The sequence below is a fragment of the Cibotium barometz genome, chromosome 48, assembly GCF_041138505.1.
Source record: "Cibotium barometz isolate CiBa-2024 chromosome 48, ASM4113850v1, whole genome shotgun sequence".
Classification (NCBI taxonomy): domain Eukaryota; kingdom Viridiplantae; phylum Streptophyta; class Polypodiopsida; order Cyatheales; family Cibotiaceae; genus Cibotium; species Cibotium barometz.
Window position 1 is genome coordinate 19,655,953 of NC_141093.1, and position 26,541 is coordinate 19,682,493.

Here is a 26,541-nt window from a genome sequence, read left to right on the forward strand (position 1 = left end):
AGATAGAAACTGATTATACTCAAAGTCAAGAAGATTCTTGAGGCTTGATTGCTCCCTTCTTCTTGTAACAACTTTGATTTCCAAGAATATTTTAATCGTGTTTTCGAGCTTGAAATGTCAAAGTTCTCAACACCATATTTTTGTGATGTCTAATCTTGTAAACAACGGTAGTGGTTTCAAAGTTGTATATTTATGATCTATATTTTCATCTCGAACTTTTGTCATAAATATTTTCATTTGAGATTTTTGCTTTGCTTACTTGAACTGATGGTAAATTTTAATTTTTGGATGGTAAATTTTTTTTTTTGTTTTAGATTGCATTAAGCATAGGTAATGTTTTTCTCGTGGTAAAGTGAATAATTCCCTATTTTTTAAAGGAAATCTTCCAAATGTTTCAGAAAGTTTTTATTTTTGGGAGAGATAATCCACTACTTTTTTTCTTCTTTATTTTTACTCCTCATAATGCCCTTAATTGCCACATGAGAAAGATACTTTATAGCAACGCCAAGGGATGGCCAAGGCCAATTCCATGGATATCAATCATTAAAACTTAAGTCAGTATGCAAGTTACATTCTAAATTATTTTTTCTAATGGTAATGGCATTCGTATAAATAATTATTATTATTACTTGAGATACTTTTGCATACAAGGACGGTGCCAGCTTCACCCCCTGATGAGAGGAAGGCCAACGGCGGCGACGATCAAAGCTGATGGAAAACCAAAGACGAAATGTGAGAAGAACGTGAGGTCATAGCCAAGGAGCTGAGCCTTCGTAGCTTGCTCGCTAACAATGAGATTTGCTGCAGATCCAACTAACGTTAGATTTCCGGCAATGGTGCTTGCCCACGCTAGGATTAGCCATGCTCTTGTCACACTTGCACCGTCGCTGGCCGCAGACTGCGAAACTAGTGATCCCAACAATAACACTGCAGCAAGAGATTGAGAGTCAGATACCAACGTAACATGATTGCAGAAGCTACTGTTGATTAACAGAAAGAAAATGCTAATCAAAATAAACTGCAACTTCAAGCTGATAGACCTGAATTGCAAAATATGAACATATACAATGGGTACATAGATCTCTACTCAGATGCATAACTGTGCAAACTGATACAATGCATAACCTAATTTCTGATTTGGTGTCTCTACTTGAGCAAGAGGTAAACGCTCATGGAAGCTGCCAGCTCCTGATGAGATGCCTTGTCTGCTTGCTTCTGACTCTGGCTCTGCAAAACGTGATCCATCCTTGAGGGCCCTTGAGCTACCCTCGAGCTGCCCTTTTATTTGCATCCTGAGGGCCGTCGGCTGGCTGATGGTTAGTTGGCCAGTTGAACAACCCACAACCTCATAATATCTGTCCACACAAGGTGATCCATGGGAGGCCAAAATGCTGCCCAAGCTGGCCATACTCAACCCCAAACCCTGCCTTTTAGGCGGCTGCAACAGAGAGGTATTCCATGTGCATCCAAGTTAAGGCATGCATGTGACATCAGTTATGGGGGTCTGAACGCTAGAAAGTGAGGCCCTAAGGGGCTCGGAAAAATGTAGGGAGGTGCCATGTGTTCTGACCCTTAGGGCCTGAATAGTAGACGCTCTTATCAAGGCCCGCTCTCACCGATTGAAAGAACGGTCTCCATGCGATCAACCTATGTCATGAGGCGACTCCTAACACATTAAAATTGCCTCCCATACACTGGGCATCAGCTCAAGGGAGCCTGTGGTAGGCACATGTATCTGAAAGTAATACTGTCCTTCACTAAGGCAGGCATGTAACAGTCTAAGAAATCAATGCTCATGCCACCATCCTAGAGAAGACTCCACTGCATGTATCTAGGGACCAGTACCCTGGAATTGAACAGCCGGCAAGCAGGTGGCAGCTTACGTAAAGCAGACTACCCCTTAGCTGTCCAAGGGGCTGAAGGCTGAATGTACGGGACCAGAAAGTGTGATTGCATCCAAGTAGTACTCATCTCTAGCTCTACGACATGTTGTAAGATGATAATCGTTAATCAAGACCAAGGCTCTCTGCAACTCCTCTCAGACTGGCTACACACTCCTCAATGTTTCCTGCCACTGGATGAATGCTGTGGCAACACAACACCAAACCCGACTTCTGTTACAAAACACTCTGAAGGGATTCTCAAGTTCTGGATGATGCAACACAGATGTGGACAACATCAACACCGTCAGCTTCTCAAAGCAAGCTTGCTTCACCTTCATCGGCAAAACACCATGTCCTCCTTAGTGGCATCCATGCAAGTGTTCATCTCGTGCATTTGTACTCCACAAATCTGTTATAGACCATGGTCACCCCAAGAAACTGGGCAATTAGTGCAGGTATGAACCGGCCACAAAAAAAATTTTACCACCTTTGTTTTAGTCCACATCCAGATCTTTAACTGAGGCGATGTGATGCAAAAACGATACGTTTAGCAAGAAGACGTTTTCCTTCTTAAGGTGGGAGAGCACACTAATCTTCCAGATCAGATTCCAAGTGCTGCTTGTGCTCAGCAAAGGACTTCTGGTAGGATGTCAATCAAGTGAACCAACTTAGTGGGGGACGGGGGGAGAAAGTGAGCAGCAGTGGGAGCAAAGGGCAATGGTGAGGCACCAATGAGGTGATAGCTCAAGTGGTAGAGATGTGTGTCAAGGACCAAGAGGTCCTGGGTTCAAAACCCCACATGGTGCTTCCTCAGTGGCATTGCCTACAGGTGGATAAAAAGCACCTACGGGCAGTGAAGAATGGTAACTACGAGTGGATCTTGGGCCTAAGGCCAGTAGGAAAAGAAAGAAAGAAAAAAGGCAATGGGGACACTACAGAAGGAAGGGAGGGGCTGCGCAGGTGATAACAGGGAACAGAATAGCATGGCGGGAAGCACATGCACTGGCAGGTGGGAGGGCAGGGGTTGTGCACTCTAGGGAAGGAGCGGAATCACATGCGCTGGCAGGGGGGAGGGCAAGGGGTTTGCACACTAGGGAAGGAGCGGAATCTCAAACGTGTAGGGGGGGTGGGGGGAGGGATGGTGCAGTGATGGGGGCTGCTAGAGGGGGGAAGCTCCTGTGCCTTATGGTTTGCAGACAGCTAGGTCATCCTTAGGGTTTGTGTTAGGGTTAGGTCTTGCACATAGTGTAAGTTCTTGCATGTAGATGGTCTGCAGGAGTCAGGTCTAGGTGAAATGGGCAAAGTCAGTGTGTGCTCCTCATGGGTTCCAGATGGTAGAAGTTCAAGCAAGATTGTGCCAGCCTGGAGGAGCAGTACCATTGGGAAAGCGAGGAACACCAAGCCCGGAACAACGGGAAGAGGAAGAACACCCAATTGGAAACACGAAATCCTTCTCCCCCTGTACAAACAGGAACAAGTCCAATACAAACAGAAGGACGAGGAATGCAAGGCCCAACTCAAAGGTAAAGGTATCAACATGGAGAGCAGCACACATGGTAGTATTGGCAAGGACAGGTGAAAAAAACACCACTTCATGCATTGTCAACTGGCCACCAGCCAGCTGACCAGCCCTCGGGATGCAAATAAAAGGGCGAGTTGAGGGTCGCTCATTGCAGAGCCACAGTAACAAGCAAAAGACAAGGCATCTCATCACCAGTTTGCAACTATAATTCCACTGGTCAGTGTGGGATGCTTGGTTGAACACACGCTAATCAATACACTTAAATACACCAAGATTTAATAGACAACAAGCTCAATACAACATGTAATTTGCTGAATTGACAAGAGACACACAATGAGCTGGAACGGCCGGCCCCTCCCTACAATAGAGTATGGGAGAATAAAGTGCCTAGTGTCATGGGCATATCTAACCAAATTTCCATACCAATGCATATGAATACAGTGTCATGGGCACTTCTGACCAAATTTCCATACGAATGTATATGGTTGTCAGTGAAGATTTGCAACTCACACTACCCTCTCAAGTGCCCATATTTCCTACTATCTTCTCTCTATTGTTCCACCAACACAGTTGAAACAATCTACAAGAGAGCACGTAGGACAAAAGAACACTACACATGGTATGTGAACATGGAGTCCTACTCCTCCCTCCAACTACTTGCTTCCATAATTGAGCATTAAAGCTTACCAATTGCAAGTAGAGTCAATGACAGAGGAAGTCTTCGCGATGGAAGCATCTAGAGTGTTGAAACCTTCAATCTGTCACGATCCTTCACGACAAAAGTCTTCAAGACGATGAAGGGAGCCTTAGGAAAGCTTCCCCTATGGTTCAACTTAAGGAAAGAAGGCTGAAATTGGGGTTTTCAGCCAAAATACCAAAAATTACAAAAAATATAAGAGCTGTTTTGCTGAATTTCAATCATTAGGAGTGTGTAGGAGAGTGAAAACCACCTAGAAACACTCTTGGAAGCTTGGAAAATACACTAGCAAACTTGGATATAGAGTTCGGAAGGAGAAAAAGCAGAAAATACAGCCAGAAGGCCTCATGAAGGGAGGCTACTTCTGGAGAGAGAGAAAAGAGAGAGATGATGAGATGGGTGTTAGGCAGAGAGGACAAGTGACTTGTGGTGCAAGCCGAGATGGACACATGGCTAGTTGCTCTCTTTGAATAAAGGGGATAAGATCTAGGCAGTGGGTATTGAGCTTTGTCCACCTCGGGACATTGGTGTGTACAAACACAGGGTTGGTCATAATTTATAAGTGAGTTTTGGTCGCCCAAAACTTAATGAAGTGTGTACACACACACTTATAAATTAATGCTAGTTTCTAAGGCGAGATTTCTAACCATGTCAAAAGACAGTTTCACACAAACGATTCTGAACTACACATTGGTCAAGCAAGCATGAAAATACACATTGGTCAAGCAGGCATGAAAACAGCATACAAATTCAATTTGCAAGCAAGCACATAAAGATTCTATGCAATGCAGCATTGGATAGAATCTTTAATGAGACTACCAAAATAGACATGTTCTAGGCAAGTACATGAGGTACTACACCCAATGGAACACCAATCCTCTAGACATTTCCGCGCATGTACACATGGGCACAAGTCCCAGCGGAAAGCCAAGTCCACAATATTACATGAGTGACATCAATCCCAAGCATATGCGACTGCCATGGATGCCAGTCCAATGTATATACATAATGAGAAAGGTTGGGTGGCCAAATGGTGGCATCCCTCCCGGCTTCTAAACAGTTGTCCGTAACTAAAAAGCATCCAAATACGTCTGAAGCAAGTGCGGGCAATCTCTAAAGAATTCTTCATCTACCCATTTAGCATCAATGGGTAGTTCTTGAACTTCACAAGGTAACGCCTTACAACTTTTCCTGCAGCAAGCTTGCATTCCTTGTGATACACATTTATTCTAGTTGCAAAATCTCCTCAAGCTAATCCACTTTTGGTGAATCCTCAATGACCGGTTCATTGGGCTCCGGCCCTACATACTTGCGAATGAGACTCACAAGAAAAACATTGTGTAGGTGCCAATGACTAGGCAATGCCAAGCGGAAAGCCAATTCATTGATCTTCTCGATCGCTCAAAAAGGCCCATAGTACCTGGTTGCAAGCTTAGGGTATGCACCCTCTTTGCCAGGCCTTTTTGAAAGTCTTTCTTTCTCAAATTTCAGCAATACCCAATCATTCTCTTTGACATTAAATTGCCTTCTATGCTTATTGATAGCCTTTTATGTTTGTCTTGTGACCTTGCAATGGCTGTCCGCACTTGAGCAAAGGCAATATCCAAGTCTCTTACATACTCATCAGCTACAAATATCTCATCCTTTGTACGAAGCATGGGTTGGCAAAACCACCTTAACCATAAACAATCTCAAACAGGCCCTTTCCCATAGATGCATGCACCGTGTTGTTGTACGCAAATTCCACAAGCAATAAGTACTTCTCCCAAGAAGACTTTTGATCTGCCACATAACATTTCAAGAGATCCAACAAGGCTGAATTTGCAGCCTCACTTTTCCCATCTATTTGGGGATGATAGGCTGATGAGAAGTCCAATTTGGTGCCCACATTATCAAATAAGGCCCACCAAAAGAGACTTGTAGTCCTGGGATCTTTATTCCCTACAATGGACTTCAACATTCCATGATGCTTGAACACTTGTGCAAGATATATTTTAACCATATGCTCTCAACTTTGATGGTCGTCTTGACTAGCAAGAAGTGAGCTTACTTGCTAAACCTGTCCACAATTGTCCAAATAGCATCATTACCCTATTGGGTTCGTGGCAAGTCCATAATGAAATCCATTGTAATACTTTCCCATGACTGTGTGGGAATAGGAAATGGCTGAAGCAAACCTGGTGCCTTTTGCTTATCAAATTTCACCTTTTGATTGTACGTACCTCTATGTCCTTCCGCATAGCTGGCCAAAAGAAATACTGCTCAATCATGTGCATAGTAGGCATTATGCCTCTATGACCAGCATATGGAGAAGCATGGCACTCATCCGAAACCTTTTGCCTCATGTCAAACACCACACATAGGTAATTATCTTTCATAAGATACCTCTCTTTGATTACATATGAGGAATGTGCTTGACCAGCCATCAAATCAGCCCAAATAGTGACAAAATCAGCATTCGTAGAATACAAATCACGCATGGTAGACAAGTCTTCATGAGAGGCAACCGAGATAGCGGCTACATACGGCTTGCATGACAATGCATCTGCCCTACATTCTTCTTTCCTGGGGTGTGCAAGATCTGAAAATGAAACATAGAGAGGAAATTAGCCATCCTCATATACTTCTCCGCCGACAATTTAGTTTGAGTATGAAAATACCTCAAACTCTGGTGATCTGTCTTCATCGTGAAATCAGCCCCAAGAAGGTAATGTTTCCACATGGTGAATGCATGAATTTTAACCAAGAGCTCTTTCTCATAGATGCCAAGAGAGAGCTATGCATCATGCAATCTACGGCTCTCATAAGCCACAACATCTCCCTCTTGATTAAGGACAGCTCCTAGGGCTCTGGATGCCCAAAAGATCAAGAATGTACAAGCTTTGGGAGTGGGGGATTATCCAGTATAGACAACCAAGTGTTCGTAACATGGTCTAGGCACTTGAGATGGTTTCATGGACAAAGAAATGGACTATGGAGCTCAAGTGTCAAGTGGAAAGTATGTCTGACTGGATACTCGCTGAAGCTCACGCTCCCCCCCCTGCTCGCGCTGACTGCTCGCCCTCCCCCCATTCCCGCCCCCCCCCCCCCCCCCCCCCCCCCCCCCCCCCCCCCCCCCCCGCGTTTGCCCCCCTCCCCCGCCTGGCTGTCCTGCGCGCCCCCAGCGCTGTAGCGCCCGCTGTCCCCTGCTCCTGCTCCTCTCCTTCACGCCCTCCCGTCCTTCTTCAGTGCCCCGCCCCCCCTTTCGCCGCCATCGCCCTCCCCCCCCCCAACCCCCTTTTTCGCGCTGCTTCTGCCTCCCCCCTAGGGGCTTTTTGTCTTCGCCGCCTTTACCCCCCCCCCCCCCCTTTTTTCTGATTTTTTCGTCCCCTGGGGTGTGCAGCTCGGTTCTTGCAGGACTCTCCGCATTCGCTCCGCCTTCGACATAGCTTCAGACTCTGATGGAGGCTCCTCCCGCCCCACCTCAGAGGGACTCTCCCGCAGCCCCCTCGCCCGCCCCTGAGGATACCCCCATCAGGCTTTCTCTTTCGCCAGAAGAGGAAGCGAGCCTCGTCGCGCAGAGGTGGAACGCCTCCAGGCACATTCCACCATCTCCCGTATAGTCAGCACTCGCCCCAGCAGAGGGGAGATCCGGGATCTTCTTCAGGCCCACCTTCTTGCAGATGTGGGCAAGATCCTGGACGTTCAGCTATTGGGCCGTGGACACTACCAGATCGAGTTCGAGACAGCCCAGAGCGTGGCCAAGGTCCTAACCATGAGTCCCCTTGACATCAGGGGTGCTCGGGCATTCTTCAGACCTTGGCAGCATGGCTTTGACCCAGCAGCGGCCGAGCAGGGAGAGCGCCTTTTCCATGTTACAGTTTGCTTCCTTGGACTCCGCCGTGAGTACCTTCCGCTCCTTTCTAGGCTAGGAGCATTGGTGGGTTCGGGGCTAGAGACTGGCCCCACAGCAACTTCAGTGGTGGCCAGAGCAGCTGGGCTACCTTCGGTCAGAGTTTTGGTTCCTGACATCTCCTCCCTTCCGAAGGTCATTCAGCTACCTAGGATAGGGGGGGGATGGATTGATCAGAGAGTGGAGTTCTCGGGGCTCCCGAACCAGTGCTTTATTTGCAGGCAGGTCGGCCATCTAGCCAAGGCCTGCTACCCTCGCAGGAGACCCTGACCTTCACCGCAGCAGCAGGCCCCTGATGGCCCGCCCACAGATGCGGCTCGGCAGGCAGCCTCCGAGTTCACCTGCAAGCCGGAGGGCTCTGAGCACCGACCTTACTCGAGCACCGCAGAGGAGACTTACCATGCCGATTCGGGCTTCATGGATATCATCTATCCGCAGTCGGCTGAGTCGCCTCGGCACTAGATAGCGCTCGGAGGCTTTTGATTACTCCTTCACACAGCTTTTTGGAGCAGAGGGCCCCCATGAGCCAGCACCCATCAGAGTTCATGTAGTGATACCTCCGGCCCGCGGGGAGGAGGCACGTGATTCAGCGGTGGCCTTCTCGTTCCCTCTCTGTGGCCCATGCGACCGAGAGTGGACTCTGGCTCGCTCTTAGCACTTTGAAGACTCAAGCAGTTGAGTTTTCTCACCATGTGAGCGATCTGGAGGTGACAGATGTGATAGGCTGACTATGGGAGTTGGCTCATTTTTTCTTGGATCCCGGGAGTGTTGATGCCTCAGGGATTCGGCATTTGGTCGTTCGCATAGTGGCAGACATAGCACGCGACCCTGGATATGTATGCATACACGAGGGCAGTCGTCATGGGACACAGCCACTCGTCATTCTTGCAGCACACCAGGTGGGCAGATTCGTAGCCGCTCGGATGGGGACTATTCTCCATCCAAGCCGCTTGTGAAGGCCTGCCGTACGGCTGAGACAGCATCCACCTCAGCAGGTCATCCATGAGGATCATCTCATGGAATGTACAGGGCCTTGGCGGAGCACATTATATACGCTATCGTGGTTGCTTGAGGCAGGAGCTTCAGAGATGCCTGGTTGGTGGCAGTATTGATATTTTGATGATGCAGGAGCACCACTTGGGTGAGAGCAGGATCCGGAGATATGGTTCGGTGATGCCTGGTAGATGGGACACCTTTTGGTCTGCAGGGTTTGGCCCTTTGGGTGGACAGGGAGGAGTATGCATGGTCATTGCAGATGTATGGCGGCAGGCCATTGTGGATCGAGGGTTCATTGTGCCTCGTAGAGCACAGTATGTCATTCTGAGGATGCATGATGAGCTCTTGGGCGTGCTCAACGTCTATGCGCCCAACCATGCTTGTGCCAGAGCAGAGTTCTGGACCCAGGTTACGGATGCATTGCCAGAGGCCGCACATTGGTGTGTCGGGGGAGACTTCAACATGCTTGAGGACCCGGACGATAGGGTGGGAGGCAGACATGTTACGGTGCACGGCACGGAGCTTGCAGCTTGGGAGCGATTTTGCATGTCACTGAGGATCACTGATGCATGGCCGCTCTCAGGACAGTCTTAGTTTCTCTCGGTCGGATCGCCGGTAGGGAGGGACTAATCTATCATGGATTGATCGCTTTCAGACCATGCGCCAGTTATTTTGACACTTGAGGAGAGGACACGGGAGACCAACTTACAGTTGAGGATCCCAGAGAGGTTACTTATAGATCCTAGTCTCGCTGAGGACATTGAGAGGATCTGGCATGATAGTCAGTGCTCTGACCAGGATGCAGCAGGCCAGTGTGCCCAGGGACTCATCGAGCTTAGCTCTTTTCTGCACGCTGCAGCTTTGACACGGCTGGGAGAGACTCGCGAGCAGGAGCATCGGCTGAGACGCAGCCTTGCTTCGCTTCAGCGCCTTCGGGAGCAGCAGCCTGCATGTGAGTGGGTGGCGTCCCAGCTGAGCAAGGCACGCCAGGAGGTTAGAGAGGCAGAGGAGCAGAGACATGAGTTTTACTATCGTCGCCAGGCCTCTCAGTGGACGCAGCTTGGTGATAGAGTGACTGGGGAGTTTTTTGAGATTACTGGACCCAACCATGCTCGAGCAGGAGTCCGTCAGCTTGGGAGGCCGGACGGATCGGTAGCTACTGAGCCCGGGGAGATTAGAGCCATTGTCACTAGGTTCTATAGAGACTTGCTTTCAGCGGAGCCAGCCACTAAGGCTCGCGATGCTTGCAGACAGACTGTGTGGGCCCATGTGCAGAGGAGGGTCACAGATCATATGCGTACAGTTCTGGGTGAGCCTCTTTCAGAGGTTGAGCTTGCTGAGGCCTTGAGGGTCCTTCCGCGCCATAGTTGCCCAGGGGAGGACGGATTGACGCCTGCCTTTTTTATGCGCTATTGGGACCTTTTGGGGCCAGGCCTCCGTAGGGGCTTTCAGTATGTTTTGGACACTGGGGTGATGCCACAGAGCTTTTCAGAGGGCTTGATCTTTCTTATCCCCAAGGGGGAGAAAGTATCAGATGATATTCGGCATTGGAGACCTATTAGGATCCTCAATACTGTCTACAAGGTCTTAGCAAAGGCCTTGAGTTTGAGGATCCAGCCCTTCTTGGGGGAGTTGATTCATGCTACCCAGACAGGATTCGTCAAGGAGCCTAGTATCCTACGATAGAGTCGATTGGGGTTTCTTAGAGGGCACTATGCTTCGCCTGGGCTTTGAGCCAGGTTGGATTAGAGGAGTGGCGGCTCTGTATTCCACAGCTCGGAGCCAGGTGTTGATTGCAGGAGGACGGGGGCCGAGTTTTGAGCTGACCAGATCAATCCGTCAGGGGTGTCCTCTCGCCCCGTTTCTTTTTCTCTTCTTTGTTGAGGCTATGAGCATGTATTTGACGGCAGAGGAGGTTGGTTTGAGAGGACTTCAGCTCCCAGCCCGGGGGAAGGACCTGCTCGATGCTAAGTTTGCTGACGACACGTGCTTATTTTTGCATGGCCAGGAGGCCAATCTTCTTCGGGCAAAGCAGTCGCTCCAGGTTTTTAGTGCAGCTTCAGGAGCATTGATCAATTGGCGCAAGACAGTGGCCTTTTGGATCAGTAGCGCTCCCACTCCAGCATGGAGCCCAAACCCCGGTTTTAGATGGATTCCTCCTGGCACAGCAGTGCGATATTTGGGATGCCAGATTGGACTAGATTTGTCACGTGAGCAGCAGATTGCCCCGCTTCTTCTGAGCATTCGGAAGAAGCTTTTGTATTGGAGTACAGCTCGGCTATCCTTGGCTAGGAGGGTGGTGGTGGCAAATCAGGTGCTTTTAGCGACCATGTGGTACATTACGTCTTGCTGGATCTTCTCGAGCTCTTGCATCAGCCAGGTACAGAGGCTGATCAGGAACTTTCTTTGGTCTGGGCGGGACGGTCAGCCAGCCCGGGCAAAGGTTGCTTGGGCAGTTATTACACTTCCGTTGGCCCAGGGAGGCTTGGGCATTATAGATCCAGTCGATCAGAGTAGAGCCTTATTGGGGAAGCTTATTGTTCGGGGGCTGCTTCCAGGCGCTGAGCCTTGGAAAGAGCTTCTTTTGCAGCGGCTGCAGGCTCCGGCTCCCCCAACAGGGGGCACTTGGGCACCAGAGATTCGATGGATCTTCATAGAGATGAGGAGGGCAGGCCTCAGTAGAGGATGGCAGGACAGATTTGCCTTGAGCATCCTTAGAGCTTGGGAGCTGCTGAGACCGGGGCTCTCTCAGAGACCTCCTTCTTGTGTTGAGGAGCGGGCCAGACAGCCGCTCATCTGGAGCCCAGCGGTTCGCACAGAGCAGGGTCATATGCTGGGTTCTTGGCCTCGTCTAGCCTGGGGACCTTTGGCGGCAGGCCCAGCACGTAGTTTTGGAGACTAGCAGGCCTTCTGCAGTCTCCCAGAGGAGATCCAAGTGGAGAGGCTGAGTCACTTCAGAGGGGGGTTGATTATGAGGGATGACATTCAGGAGGCACTCACAGAGGAGTGGTTCATGCCTCTCGAGCTAGTGGCCCCACGGTGGATGGGAGCCTTTACACAGTTGGAGATCCTGATTGTTGTTAGAGCTTGCACTGAGGATGGCAGATGCCTCTACTATGAGATTTAGGATGAGGGCAGACTATACAGAGAGTGGAGGTGGAGTCGCCTTTGGTTGCAGAGTGCACCTTTCAGAGGATACGGGTAGTGGCCGCCGCTTCTCGGAAGTGGCATATTGACCCAGACCCTGCAGATGTGCTCCCGAATTGGCGCATATGGGCATATGCAGCGCGCCCCTTGGCCCGGCTCCAATGGGACCCTGGTGAGTACGAGTGGCATGATCCTTATGCATCCCTTGAGGCCACAGAGATCACCTTTTTCGAGTATACTGTTCGGTTGGGGCGGCATATTTTGACAGCGAGGAGGATGGTCTCTCCAGCTGCAGCGGGGCACTGGCGGCTACAGGGACTCTCACAGGAGTTCCTGGAGGATTTTTGGGCCCGGCTCTGGGCTAGTCGACAGGCCCGCAGGATCTCGACTTTCCAGTGGCTGGTCGCCCACAGGGGCTCAGCAGTTACCTGGCTTGTCTACAGCGGTCTTCCGGCGGCCTTCTTTGATCTACAAGCAACTAGGTGCAAAAGCCTCATGTCTTTGCTTTTCCTACGCTGGTGCGGCCACCCTATGGAGACACAGAGACATTGCCTATGGGACTGCCCTCAGGCGCAGCAGATTTGGCTACGGATGCTGCGTATTCTGGCCCCCCTCTCTCCAGAGAGTATGTGTACGTGGGGTGCCGCTACTTGGTCGACTTCGTCAGGGCCTGCTATGGGCTATGAGATGGAGTAGGACAGCCAGGCCATCAGATTCATTAGGGGCCAGCCTCGCCTTGTTCCTTCACCGGATTTCTCGTCCCCGCCAGCTCGACACAGGAGAGGGATCTACGATGGGAGCTCCTCAGCAGCCTCACCATCTGGTTCACCTGGAGGGCCCGGTGTTTCAGGGCCTTTGAGGGGAGACTGGAGCCACCAGCAGAGACTGTTCGGGGGATTTGGCAGGAGTTGGTCCACACCCTACGAGGACAATATGACCGCATCCAAGGCGACTCGGATGAGGCGATCTTGCGGCGCCAGGCCTTTCACACCACCTGGCGCAGCGGCCCCTTCTATACCCTACACGCGGGGTCCCCCCGTTGGCACTACAGGCCACCTGTTTGGCTTTTCCCCCCTCCTATTGTATGATATAGCCCCTCAGTTCTTTGTACTGATACTTGTACTTTTCAGCACCTAGGGAGAGTCTCCCTGGCTGCCTTGCTTTGTTCTCTGCTCTGTTTTTCTTGTGAGTAGGAGAGGATCTTTTGTAGCCCTACAGGCGTTTTTATATAACTAATGAAAGGATCTTTTCTCGGGAAAAAAAAAAAAGGAAAGTATGTCTGACGAACTCTTGAGGAAGATCGAGCAATGAAACAGGTTTCTTTTATTTTTCCCGGGAAAAAGATACTTCTATTAGTTGCTAAAAAAACCGCCACGAAGAGCTAAATACAACCACGAAGGGCTAGATGCAAACTCGCCTCATGTACAAGGCGGGGATCAAGTAATCAAAAGAGGGGAAAGAGACACTTCTCCTCCGGTTGGCCGCCCCATGAGGAGAAGGCTATCTCATACAAGGGGAGAGGAGAGGGGGGGGGAGGGGGGGCGGGGAACAACCACACAGGTGGTCTGTAATGCCAAGTGAGGTCACCACCTCTATCAATGAGAAAAGGAGCATGCCGCTAGAGCCTCAAGAAAGCTTCCCGCCACTTCCGCATGCGGTTAGAACCACCCTGCAACTTCCCCCACTGACCGCGGAGGGCATATATGATGTCAAGCCAAATGCTTCTGATACACTTTGCGGGCAAAGTGTGGGTACCCTCGATGGCTTCGCTACATCTAGCTCACCATATGTGCCAGGCTACAATGCTACTGCAAATCTCCCATCCATGGCATTGAAGGCTTTCAGCTGTTAGGGTTAGGGTTTGGAGGTACTGCAAACACAAGCGTGGGGAAGCAGAGAGAGAACACGACTCTTGTTGTGTATTCAATTGATAATGTGAAGTACAATAGCCACATAATAAAGTGACCTAAAAGATGTGTTCACATGTCCGGCCATAAAATGTGCCGGGTGGACCAAAACACTTATAAACTGTTATAAACTGTTTATAAGTGTAACTAAGCTAAACTGGGGGAAAAAACCTCCACTAACTGAAGTAAAAAGTGCCCCAGTAATCTACTGATGATCACTAGCACTCCTCTGGGTGCATACACAGCATAAAACCCAACAAACCCCCCTGGAGTGATATGTGATCACTATACATCATCCACCAAAAGGAAACAAATTCAAAGCAGTGCGGAATGCTTGGAATTTCGGACGTGGTAATGCCTTGGTGAAGATGCCTGCCACATTTTGATCTGTAGGACAGTAGATCAGACTGATATCACCTGCCTGGAGTCTCTCCCGAACAAAATGATAGTGAATCTCAATGTGTTTCGTGCGAGCATGAAACACAGGATTCCTGGCAACAGCAATGGCACTCTGACTATCAGTATAGATAGGTGTAGGCTCCTCCACTGAAATATCCATATCAGTCATGAGACGACGCAGCCAAACACACTCAACAGTAGTAGTGTAGGCTGCTCTATACTTTGCCTCACAAGATGAAGTGGCAACTGTGGTCTGTTTCTTGCTTAGCCAAGAAATGCATGAAGAGCCAAGAAAGAAACAATTTCCACTAGTGGAATGTCTGGTATCAAAATCACCAGCCCAATCTGAATCACTGTAAGTGTATAACTGCATGTCACCCCCCTCAAGATAAAGCAATCCAAGAGACAAGGTACCCTCCAAATACCGGAATACACGCTTCACAGCTTGCCAATGTGACAACCGCGGGCTGTGTATGAATCTGCTCAACTGAGAGACTGCATACTGAATATCTCGCCGTGTAGTACACAAGTAAATAAGGCACCCAACAGCCTGAGCATATGTAGTGGCATCAAAGGAAATACTGTCATCTTGTAGTGACAGTTTTATCCCTGGCTCCATAGGAGTGCTAATAGGCTTGCAATCCTGAAATTTAAACTTCTCCAGAAGTTTAGCAACATACCGAGATTGCAACAACCCAATGCCTCTGTTATCCTGCACAAACTGTATGCCCAAATAGTAGTGTACAAGCCCCAAATCAGACATGTCAAATGTCTGTTGCAGTATCTCTTTAAAAGCTGCAATTTTGTCATCATTAGATCCCATGAGCAAGAGATCATCTACATAAAGACTGATGACCAGCAAATCTGTCTCTTCTTTCTTTACATACAAGGTGGCTTCTGATGGACTGTTCACATATCCTTGAGTGAGTAGGAAAGCATCTATCTTTGCATACCAAGCTCGTGGAGCTTGTTTTAAACCATACAAGGCCTTTTTCAGCCTGCATACTTTCCCTTCATGACCATGTTCTGCAAAACCTGTGGGCTGATATACATAAACTTCCTCCTCGATGTCCCCATGTAGGAAAGCAATCTTTATGTCCAACTGGTGAACAACCCAACCACGATGTGCAGCCAATGCAATGACACACCTAAGTGTCGACATATGGGATGTAGGAGCAAATGTCTCCTCATAATCAATGCCCTTCTTCTGTGCATAGCCCTTTGCAACTAGACGGGCTTTGTACGTGTCAATGGATCCATCTGCATGTCTTTTCAACTTATAGACCCCTTAGTACCAATTGCTTTCTTGCCTTTGGGCAGATCAACCAAATCCCATGTTTGATTCCTTTTAATAGAATCAAGCTCATCCTGCATGGCTTTGTTCCAATGCACATTATCTCGTGCATCCACAAATGAATCAGGCTCATCATCATCCTATAAACTAGCTGCCATAACCATATTCAAATCCATGATGTGTGCATGCTCATTGGTCCGTGTCTCCCTACGAATACGACCAGCAAGAGGACCCCCTAGATGGCTGTCCTGTAATGTCCTCAAATACCATCTAGGTATGTGTCTAACCTGTGGTGCCTGCTGCCCCATATTTGGATTAGCTTCTAGTTCAATTTGCTGCTGAATTTCTGCACCACCTTCATGATTTGCTGGCTGTCCTGTACCCTCATGAGTTGGATCACCAACTGTGGAATGAAACTCCATAGGTGGTAGACCTTCAAACACATCATTTTCAGCCTGATTTGCATCATAACTAGCCATGGATATTTCTAATTTTTCATCAAAAATCACATCCCGACTAGTGAATATCTGCCTGGATAGTGGGTCATATAACCGGTAGCCCTTGCTCTCACGGCTATACCCAACAAAAATGCATTTTGTGGCTTTATCATCCAACTTCCTCCTCAACTCTTTGGGTATGTGTGCATATGCAAGACACCCAAAAATACGAAAATGTGATACCGAAGGCTTGCGGCCATGCCAAGCCTCAAAAGGAGTAATGGAAACCAATGCCTTTGTGGGACATCGATTCAAAATATGACAAGCACACATGACAGCTTCCACCCAAAAGATATGTGGTAGCCTCTTTGCCTTTAGCATACATCTGGCCATCTCCATGAGTGACCGATTCTTCCTTTCTGCAACACCATTCTGCTGTGGAGTATAAGGAGTAGTAAACTGATGTTTTATACCTCTACTCTCAAGAAAGGAATTCAACATGTGTGACATATATTCCCCCCCTCGGTCAGAACGGAGAGTCTTAACCTTGCATCCTGACTCTGTTTCAGCAAGTGCTACAAAGGCCAAAAATGCATCATATACTTGTGATTTCTGTGTCAAAGGATAGACCCAGCATATACGAGAGAAGTCATCAATAAATGTAGCAAAATAGAAGCAACCACCTAATGACTTCGTCTGCATGGGACCACAAAGATCACTGTGTATAAGCTGCAACTTTGCAGTTGCTCGTAGAGCCTGATCACGTGGGAAGAAAAACCTATGCATTTTTCCCAAAATACATCCTTCACAAATGTGATCTGGAGGCTTCTCCATAAGAGGTAGGTCTGTAAACATGTTATGTCGCTGCATAAGCATAAGACTACCAAAATTTACATGCCCCATGCGAGCATGCCATAACTCCGCATCAACCATAGCTGGAGTAAGAGTGAATGCATTATAAGCAGACTGATCCACTGGCTGAAATGCATCCAACTGATAAAGTCCATGACATAATGTACCAGTAAGCATCAAGGTCAAAGCATTAGCTTTGTCTCTGACCATGCATTTATCATCATCAAAGTGGACTTGCATACCACAATGTGCCAAAGAAGAAATGAACAACAAATTCTTCTTTATCCCTGGTACATATAAGGCATTTGTAAGGCGAAGAATAGAGCCATCAATGGCTGTGAGCTGAATCTCCCCAATGCCACGAACTGGATATGAAGCATTGTTGGCACACTGAACAGTTTTGCCAACAGGGGCAGGGCCTACATGACAAAACAAATCCCTGCGAGATGTAATATGCTTTGAAGCACCACTATCAAAATACCAAGTACATGCATGCTCTGTCATACTGAGTGCCTGTGAAGACCAAGAGGCATCATAGCTGCATGTATAAAAACAGTAGTCCCTGTCCTCAACAAAAGAAGAAGTCTCTGGAGGAGCTTTAGAGGCATCATTTACAGACATCCCAGATTCTTTTGCCTTCTCTTTGGCAATCCTCTTTCTACACTCTGTGATGTAGTGACCTGGCTTCTTACAGTAATGACATTTGCCCTTCTTCTTGGGCTGTCCATCACTTTTCTTGGTATCCTGAGATGAACCACCATCACCTGAATTCTGATTTGAACTCTTTGGCTAAGATTTGCCTTTCCCCTTTTGACCTGTAGTAAATGCTTGTTCAGCACTTGTGTTCATATTCATATTCTTCCTCATTTGCTCTTCTTGTAGCAAGAGAGCAACAAGTTCCTGATACTTGAGGGGTTCAACAGCATTCCTCATGCTGAGGTTCAAAGAGGTATGAAAAGCCAAGTATGATCTTGGCAAAGAGTGCAAGATGGTGGACACAAGCTGTGTCTCAGGAATAATCTCATCCACATTGATGAGTTGCTCTCTCAAATCCTGCAGCTTGTTCAAGTGGCTAGACATATCATCTCCTTCATTCATTTTCTGATTTTCTAGCTCTCTTTTCAAAAATGAGATCCGAGCCTCATTACGAGCAGCATACATCTGCTCCAAAGTCACCCATGCATTCTGTGAAGAGCCAGCTGAACGAATATGAGGTATAATAGACCTCTATACTGACAATGCAATGAGTGACAAGGCTTGTGCATCTCTGGCATCCCATGTCTTCAGAGCATTTGTTCTTTGAACAGGCAATGGCTGACCTGGAGCCTGTACCTGTTGTCCTCGTCCACGAGCACCCCCTTGGGGAGGAGTCTTTGGAGCCAATGGCCCTGGACGTGGTTCATCACCACTAACAAAATCCCAAAGACCTTTTGCCACAAGCACATTTTTTAGCATAAAACTCCACAAGGAGTAGTTCGTGCCGTCCAATTTGTCTTCCTTAGACAAATACGTGAATACATCACTCTGCTGTTGATTTGCCATTATGCCAATGCACAATGTTGTACCTGTGTATCAAAAAACCCAATAGCAAGAACCCTGAAAGCAACTGTACTCCACTGAATACAGTTAACCCAAATATGCCTGCACTCTCAATCCTCTGAATGTGCAACACAATGCACCACTGACTGAGTAGAGCAACAAAAATGGCTTACACAGTGCCAAAAATGCCCAAAAATGCCCAAAGTTACTGCACCCAAAACCTTGCAAGAAACCTGTAGAGTTTTCTTTGCAAGAAAGTCTGCCTGTATCTGCCTGAAGATTTTCACAGAGAAAATAAAAATGCCCAAAATTCAAAACTTGTAATGCTTACCACTTCTATACTGAGCAGTTTATAGTATTTGTAATGAACAAGTACAGTCGACTGTACTGTGCAGGTACACAGCAGCTACAGTCGAGGTACTGTACTGAAGCAGGTACGGAGGCAGTACGGAAGCAGGGCGAGCAGGTGCAGTACGGAATCAGGAGGCGAAATGCAATCGACTGTAGACTTCAGAAGTGCGTTGCAGGTTCTGGTCAGCTGTACTGTGCAAGTACGTTGACTGTACGGCTGCGGTCGTGTTCTGTACGGAGCACTATACGGAGCAGGGCGACCAAGTACACTGCAGGTCGCCTGTACAGCTGTCTTCGCAGGACAGTACTGCTGCAGGTTATGGCGAAATGAGCAGGTACACTGTACGGAGCTGGGCGACTGTACCTGCAGCAGTACAGCTGACGGGTACAGTCCAAAACACGCGATAACCTGTACGGACAGAATACAGTGTACGGACTGTTGCAGGCAAAGCTTTACCTGTACGGGCAGTTGTTTGCAGGCGAAGCTAATGTTGATGAGCTTGGGTGTTAAGCAGTACGGGCAGGGCAAGGGCAGGCCAACCTGGAGGCTCTAATACCAAATGAAGGCTTTCAGCTGTTAGGGTTAGGGTTTGGAGGTACTGCAAACACAAGCGTGGGGAAGCAGAGAGAGAACACGACTCTTGTTGTGTATTCAGTTGATAATGAGAAGTACAATAGCCACATAATAAAGTGACCTAAAAGATGTGTTCACATGTCCGGCCATAAAATGTGCCGGGTGGACCAAAACACTTATAAACTGTTATAAACTGTTTATAAGTGTAACTAAGCTAAACTGGGGGAAAAAACCTCCACTAACTAAAGTAAAAAGTGCCCCAGTAATCTACTGATGATCACTAGCACTCCTCTGGGTGCATACACAGCATAAAACCCAACAAGCATGAGCCTGGTCACCCAGTAGTCTATAGGTGGGACCAGGTGACTGGCATTGCTGAAATGCGGAGGTGAGAGACGGGCTAGCCCTTCACCATCCTCCTCATAAGCCCTTACCACCTCAACCTCTGTGGCCCAAGCGACAGTGCCCCATGTAATGATCTGGATCGAGGCCCTGTCCATCGTGAATATGCAGAGAATTTGCCGCCAAACCTCGCCGAGACTCCTGAGGGTGGCTGCACCCAAGGTTGTTAGAGGCGTCAGATGCGTTTGGTACAAGGCGGGTATGGTACATGCCTCGAAAGACTTGTATTTTTTAGAGATGTTAGAGGCGTCTGTTTTATATATATATATATATATATATATATATATATATATATATATATATATATATATATATATATATATATAGTGATAGATAGATATAATATATATAGTGAAAGTTGAGAGATAGAGAGAGAGAGAGAAAGAAAGAAAGAAAGAAAGATATATTAACGTCTACGAGAGGCCAAAGTCGGCCTATGAGACAAAAAATAATACAACTGTGTTCTTCCGGTCATCGGAAGAAAAGGAAAAGAAAGAAAAGAAAAAGTGTGCATGTGTCTGGATACAACTATGAATCATCATGGATCGGTGGAGCCCATATACAAACAATATAAAGGGGGGTGGGGATGTGGATGGAGTACTAAGGCAAGATGCATCTCTATACGCTGAAGGGGTAGTACAAGCATGCTATGCAGATCTATGTCTAACTCCATCCAGTGCCATAAGAGGGATATAAGATATCATACATCGCCGATGCTGAGGCTGTGAATGGCGTGAACATGTACCCTGAGTCTGAATGAAAGTAAGCTAGCCTCTCCTGTGTCTCCATCTGGTGTCTCATCCGGATAGCTGCTATCTCTCGGTGACGGAGTCGGGGTGCTCTGTGTCCAGTCTGTCTAGGTCTCCTCCTGGCTCTCAATTCCTCTGCTCTCTGTGCGGCCGCCCCACGTGGTACATCAACTGGCACTGGCATAGCTCTCTAGAAGAAATCTGTGAGCTGGGACTATCTCCCACCCCTAGTGGGAGCGGGTGTCTGGAGGAGTCTCTCTCGAGAACTATGAAGCTCTAGTAGTAGTCTGCCATGCTGTCGCTGGTCCGAGGCCTCCATCAACTGATGTAGTGAAGAGTGCTCCTCAAACAATCCTGCATAACTATCTCTGACCCCCTGGTGGGCTCTACATCTACATACAAAGTGATCCTCAGTCTCCACCTCCTCGCGGCACAATCTGCATATCCGCTCGGCTCTGGGAACCCGTGCCGCTCTCCCAGCCTCTATCTCTAACTGATGTGATGAGACTCGTAGCTGTCCACTAGCAACGCGAGAGCTGTGTGGCATGTATACATCCATATACCGCGGTCGCTATATAAACCCATCCCCTGAGATGCCCATAAAGTGGTCTCTGTAATACAACATCTTCGGTGGTAGTGGGCTCTCTGGTGCTGTCCATGTCTCCTGTATGTAGCGCTGCCATATGTCCTGTCTCATCACTCTATTCCTCTCATTGAGAGAGAGGTAACCCCGTGGAGCAGACTGATCATACTAAAAAGGTGGCAACCGCTCAATGTCTATCCCATGATGTGAGAACCACTATAGCACCTGTGCATACCAAGATCCAATGTGTCCAGCCTCCGCCAGCTGTCTGGATGCCTCAAAAGCTCGGCGGGATAATCTCTCCGTGGGCGTCTCCCTCATCTTGTATATAAAGGAGATCGTCTGGAACAATGCCTCCACTGCCATAGGTGGTGCAGCAAACTCAGCTCGAACAATGTCGTGCGGGACGGATGGTTTGATGCGTATCATCCTCGAGAGCATCAAGATCTGTGGTCTCTCCAGCTGTACGCATGTGGAGGCTGCAAGCCTTGGTGCCCAAACCGTTGGTGCATACATCAAGGCTGGTGTCACTAATGTATCAAAGAGCCACCCCTTCGCGCGGGGTTCCTGAAAATGTGCCTGATGACACTGACGCTCAAGGCCAGCAAGAGCTGCATACCTCCGGGTCACTCTGTCTCGGACTGCCTGAGCCATGGAGAAGCGTCCAGCTGAGCTAGTAAATGTGATGCCAAGGTAAACATCAGAGCTCACCACCTCAACCCGCCCTCTTGCTAATGTGAGAGTAGTGTGGCTCCTGACTGCGGGTGAGGTGTGGAAGATCATAACCTTGGTTTTCCCAAGGTTCACTGTGAGACCCTGCTGTGCGCAGAAGTCATCAAGAGCCACAAGGTGTCTTTGAAGCCCAACCTGCGTGTCGGATACCAAGACGATGTCATCAACATAAAGCATAACATGGACAGTAATACCTGATAGCTCAACCCCAGAGCCTCCTCCTTGTGTGATGTAATCGACCACCTCATCAATATAGAGCCCAAAGAGCGTGGGGGAGAGCGGGCACCCCTGCTTCACACCAATGGTGCTAGCAACTGTGTCGAACAAGCCTCCTGGGCATCGGACTCTCCCAAAGACCTGCTCATATAGCCTGTATATGCCCCACATCATGTCTGAGGGTATGCCTAGTGTCTGTAGTCGCCGAAAGAGGCGCTCTCTGGGCACAGTATCAAATGCCTTGCGGAAATCTACAAAGCAACAATAGAGCCGTTGCCTCCGTGCCTTGGCGTGATCAATCAGGCACCTCAATGTAAAAATGTGGTCGATGGTCGAGAAAGCTCGTCAGAAGCCTGCCGGCCTGCTGCTCTCAATCCCCCAACCTCTACATGAGTGCTCAACTCTGCCTCCAAAACTGCCCCGTATAGTTTGGCCAATATATGGCCAATCATGATGGTCCTGTAGTTCCCGGGGTCTAGTACATCCCCCGCTTTATGGATCGGCACAATAGTGTGTATCGTCCACTCAACCGGAAACCCCTTTGACAGAGCTCTGTTGAAGAGATGAGCAAGAAATGGTGCCAATGTATCAATAGCATAGATGAGATGCTCTCCCTGTAATCCTGTATGATCTGTCACCCATCCATGTTGGAGTCGGCATATGGCCCTCCTAACCATAGGTGGGGTGAAGAAGGTGGAGACTGTGGAGCATGGCTCTGTGGGCTGTGGTATAGGGGGCTGTGTAGGCACATCATAGAGTCTCTCTGCATATGTCTGCCAGGTCTGAGGATCGGTAATAGGTGTGGGAGGACGGGGCTCTCTGAGTCTCCTCCAAGCAGCAGCAGCAGCATCTCTGCTCATGAGCATGTGATATGTGTCCTAGTGCTGAGCCTCCTCATAAGCTCGCCGCTTACGGCGGGTGAGAGTATGCATTCTCCTGCCTGCCTGTCTCTGGGTGCTCTCCCCGTGAGCCCTATGCACTCGGAGACTGCGGTAAAGGTTTCTGCACTCATCATCATACCATCGGTTCTGGGGCATGCTCCCAGATGTAGGTGGCTGTCCTGTCTGTATGTGGTATGGGAAACTCCTCGCGGCTGCGGAGTGCAGTACATGTGAGAGCTGGGAGGTAAGCATAGCCATGGGTGCCCATGGGTCTAAGGCAAATAGCTGATCATGAACATGATAGTCATCCACATCGGCTAGGTCCTGAGTCAAGTGGAAAATAGTGCGTGGTGGCTGTATGATGGGGGGGTGGGTCTCCAGTAAGCGCCTGAAAGTGAGGGATAGATATGTATGATCCACCCCAATGGGGCATGGTGGTACGGTAAAGTGAGACACCATATCTGCTCCCTCCCGGGATCCCATCACATAGTCCAGTGTACTGCTGCTGCCCCCCACTGGAAAGCAAGTCAACCCACCTGAATCTGGCCACTGAGTCATCCCGTTATAAATAACCAGATGGTGTCGAGCCCCAAGCTCCAGCAAATGTTGCCCATATCCAGTGCTGTCAGCTCCTCCGTCAGCAGAGATCCGAGTGGTCCCTGTATCCTCTGTAGCTAGCGGCTCTAGTCTCAAGGAATCCTCAAAGTCATAGATCTCACACTGTCTGCTCTGAGTCCGTGCATTGAAGTCCCCCATCAAGAAGACGTCTCCCAGTGTCGAATAGTGTAAGATCTCCTCAGATAAGACAGAGTATGGAGACTCACCAGCCTCTCCTCCACCCGGCTCCTCGGTGGTGGCAAACCGCGACCCCTTCGGAGGAAAGTAGCAAATGGTGATATAAATCCATCTGGTCTCCGAGAGGCGTAAGCTAATCCACATGTATCTCGCCTCCGAGTCTCGTGCTACGACTTGAACATGCTCATGTAACCCATGTCTGAAAAGCACTGCAATACCTCCTGAACCTCGGGAGGTGGCATGTCTCATCCCCTATCGGTGAGCTGACTCCCACTGATAACCCTCAACCCGTGGTAAGCCCCTCTCCGGGCTCTCATGTGTCTCTGTCATCAAGATGATATCCCGGCCCTCCATCACCTCCTCAAGTCTCCCTGGATGTGTCCATAGGACTCCATTACAGTTCCAGACTGCTATGTGTATCTCTTTGTCTTCATGTTGTTTCCTCCGTGTCTCATAGGCCAGATGGAGCTATTCGACCCTCTTCCCCATCAATGTAGATGTGACCATCCCTATAATGTGCCTTCTTCCCTTCTTTGCGTGCCGCCTTGATCTTCAGCATGCATAATCTTCTATGCTCCAGCTGCATCCATATGAGGTCATCATCGAAGTAGATGGGGTCCCCTGGCAAGCTCCTCAAGATAGCCCGTCTTCTCATAAAGCTCATCCTACTCTCCTCGTCTGGGAACTGTAGCACTAAGGCCTTGCCTTTGGTGGAGTCCTTTGGGGTTGTCCTAGGGGCTGCCTTGGGCCCTTAAAGCCCCTGTCTAAAGACTCAAACCAGCAAAAAATAAATAAATAAATAAATTGTGCACGCCTCGATCAGGTAGTCGTACGCCTCGAGTGCCTCTAGCCGTTAGAGGCACGCCTCGTACGCCTCGAACACCTCTAACCGTTAGAGGCATGCCTCGTAACAACTATGGCCGCGCGCACCTCGGGCAAGCTGCTGGCCGACCTCCAACTACCAGCCAAGTGTCAACCGTCAAACTCCCGTGTGTCATCAGCCAAAGAAAGAGGGTGATCTTTCTAGGCCGAAAACTTTCCCAAAGCCTCTTCCAAAAATCTGAGAGGAAACGCAGTGAGAGGCCCTGTAACTGCCAATGTGCTGCAGCTCTCGGGGTGCCATCAATCTCTGACATCTGGATCCTACGGCCTAGCCACACTGAATATGCAAAAAAGGGGACATCCAGAGTCTCCTCCTGATTAGCGCGATCATACCAAGTCCACTCTCCCGGGTCCCACTGGAGACGCATGAGGGGTCGGCACTCCCAAATCCATAGCCACCAGGATCTCTCCCTGGCCACCTTGGCCGGTGGTGGGTCTATGTGCCATTCCCATGCATGAAATCCAATCACCCTTACCCTCTGTAAGGTGCAGTCACTGAAATCCTCCAAGGGGGGCTGGGATCTCTCTAATCTACCATGGGATCCCATAGAGAAAGTGAGCAAACCACTGCCCTCATCCGCTCCGTGAGCTGTCACAATGATATCATGCTTGGTAAACACACCTAGTCACACTAGGGGGGTCAGGTTTGGGATAGGAGTCAGCCACTCCTGAGGAATAGCAGAGTCAATGTCGATGCTGAGCCTGTCTCTATCCCGAATCACGACCAAACCTCTCCTGAACCTCCGGGGGTAACTGCCTGTGTGCAATCCAATCTGTGCTTACATGTATTTCTCATGTGGTGGAACACAAAGAGATCATCTCCTAAATTTTAGGAGAAGTTACCATTTTCAGCATTCTTCGATGGAATTTCCGTTCACGTCATTATCTCCAAAATTCGGTAGAGATCGAGGATTGCCAAAGCGCCATTGTGAAATGAGCTATCATCTGGGATATTTGTACAGCTGAAAATTGTGGAACTTTTTGTCTTTGGATTTGGGACATGTGGCAAATAAGAAGATAAAAGAGAGACAAGTGTTCTCACACTTGTCAACACAACTGTCTACAGATGGCATTGTTTCATTTTCTTGCTTATTTCAACATGAGAGAGTCAATCTTGGGCGATTTTGAGCTTCAAGCAGGTTTTGGGAGGCTGAAAACTCTAATTTCTCACCATTTCTCTTCACTTCTAAGCCCACCATAGCCATATCCAGCTTGGGGAAGATGATTTTCATTGCTCTACACCATCTTGCACACCCCAGATGGCCGTGTATCAGCAAAATAGTCCTAAAAATTGCTGAAATTTCTGGTTTTATGTGATATACATGCTGTTTTCCAGGTTTTGGCGCTCATGGGTGCAACATACAAGTTTATGAGCTCATGAATGAGCCACATGGTTTACAAGTTTATGAGGTCATGAATGATCCTTATGGGCTGGTTTACGCATTTATGTGCTTGTGAAAGAGCCATATGGACTGTTATACATGTTTGTGTGCCTATGGAAGGACATGATGGATAGCCATATTGGATGAACGACAGGTTTATGGTTGTATATGGAAAATCTGGCATCTCCCATGGGAAGAGTAAGCCCCCCAAACCTTGTACATGTTATTATTCTCCTTGGATAATAGTTGGCCCATTCTGGCCTCAATGTGGTGAACTATATGTGCAACTTTTATTTTCAGATTTGTGGATTAATGGCTGTGATTAAATGCTGGAATGTTTAATTGTGCTCATGGTCAAGCCATGCACACCCACTCTCGCACTTCCCGGGCGAGTTACAAGAACTCGCTCTTCTTTGCATTTACGAAGAG

At 48.5% G+C, this 26,541-nt stretch overlaps 1 protein-coding gene across 1 annotated transcript in view; it reads right to left on the reverse strand.

Moving 5' to 3' along the window:
- Positions 1-492: 492 nt before the first annotated feature.
- Positions 493-26,541, reverse strand: part of LOC147610927 (silicon efflux transporter LSI2-like) — an 84,719-nt gene continuing 58,670 nt past the window's right edge. Inside the window, exon 3 of the mRNA XM_086785587.1 lies at positions 493-927. Coding sequence (XP_086641713.1) covers positions 665-927 — 263 coding nt within the window. The 3' untranslated portion in view covers positions 493-664. The remainder of the gene's footprint in view (positions 928-26,541) is intronic.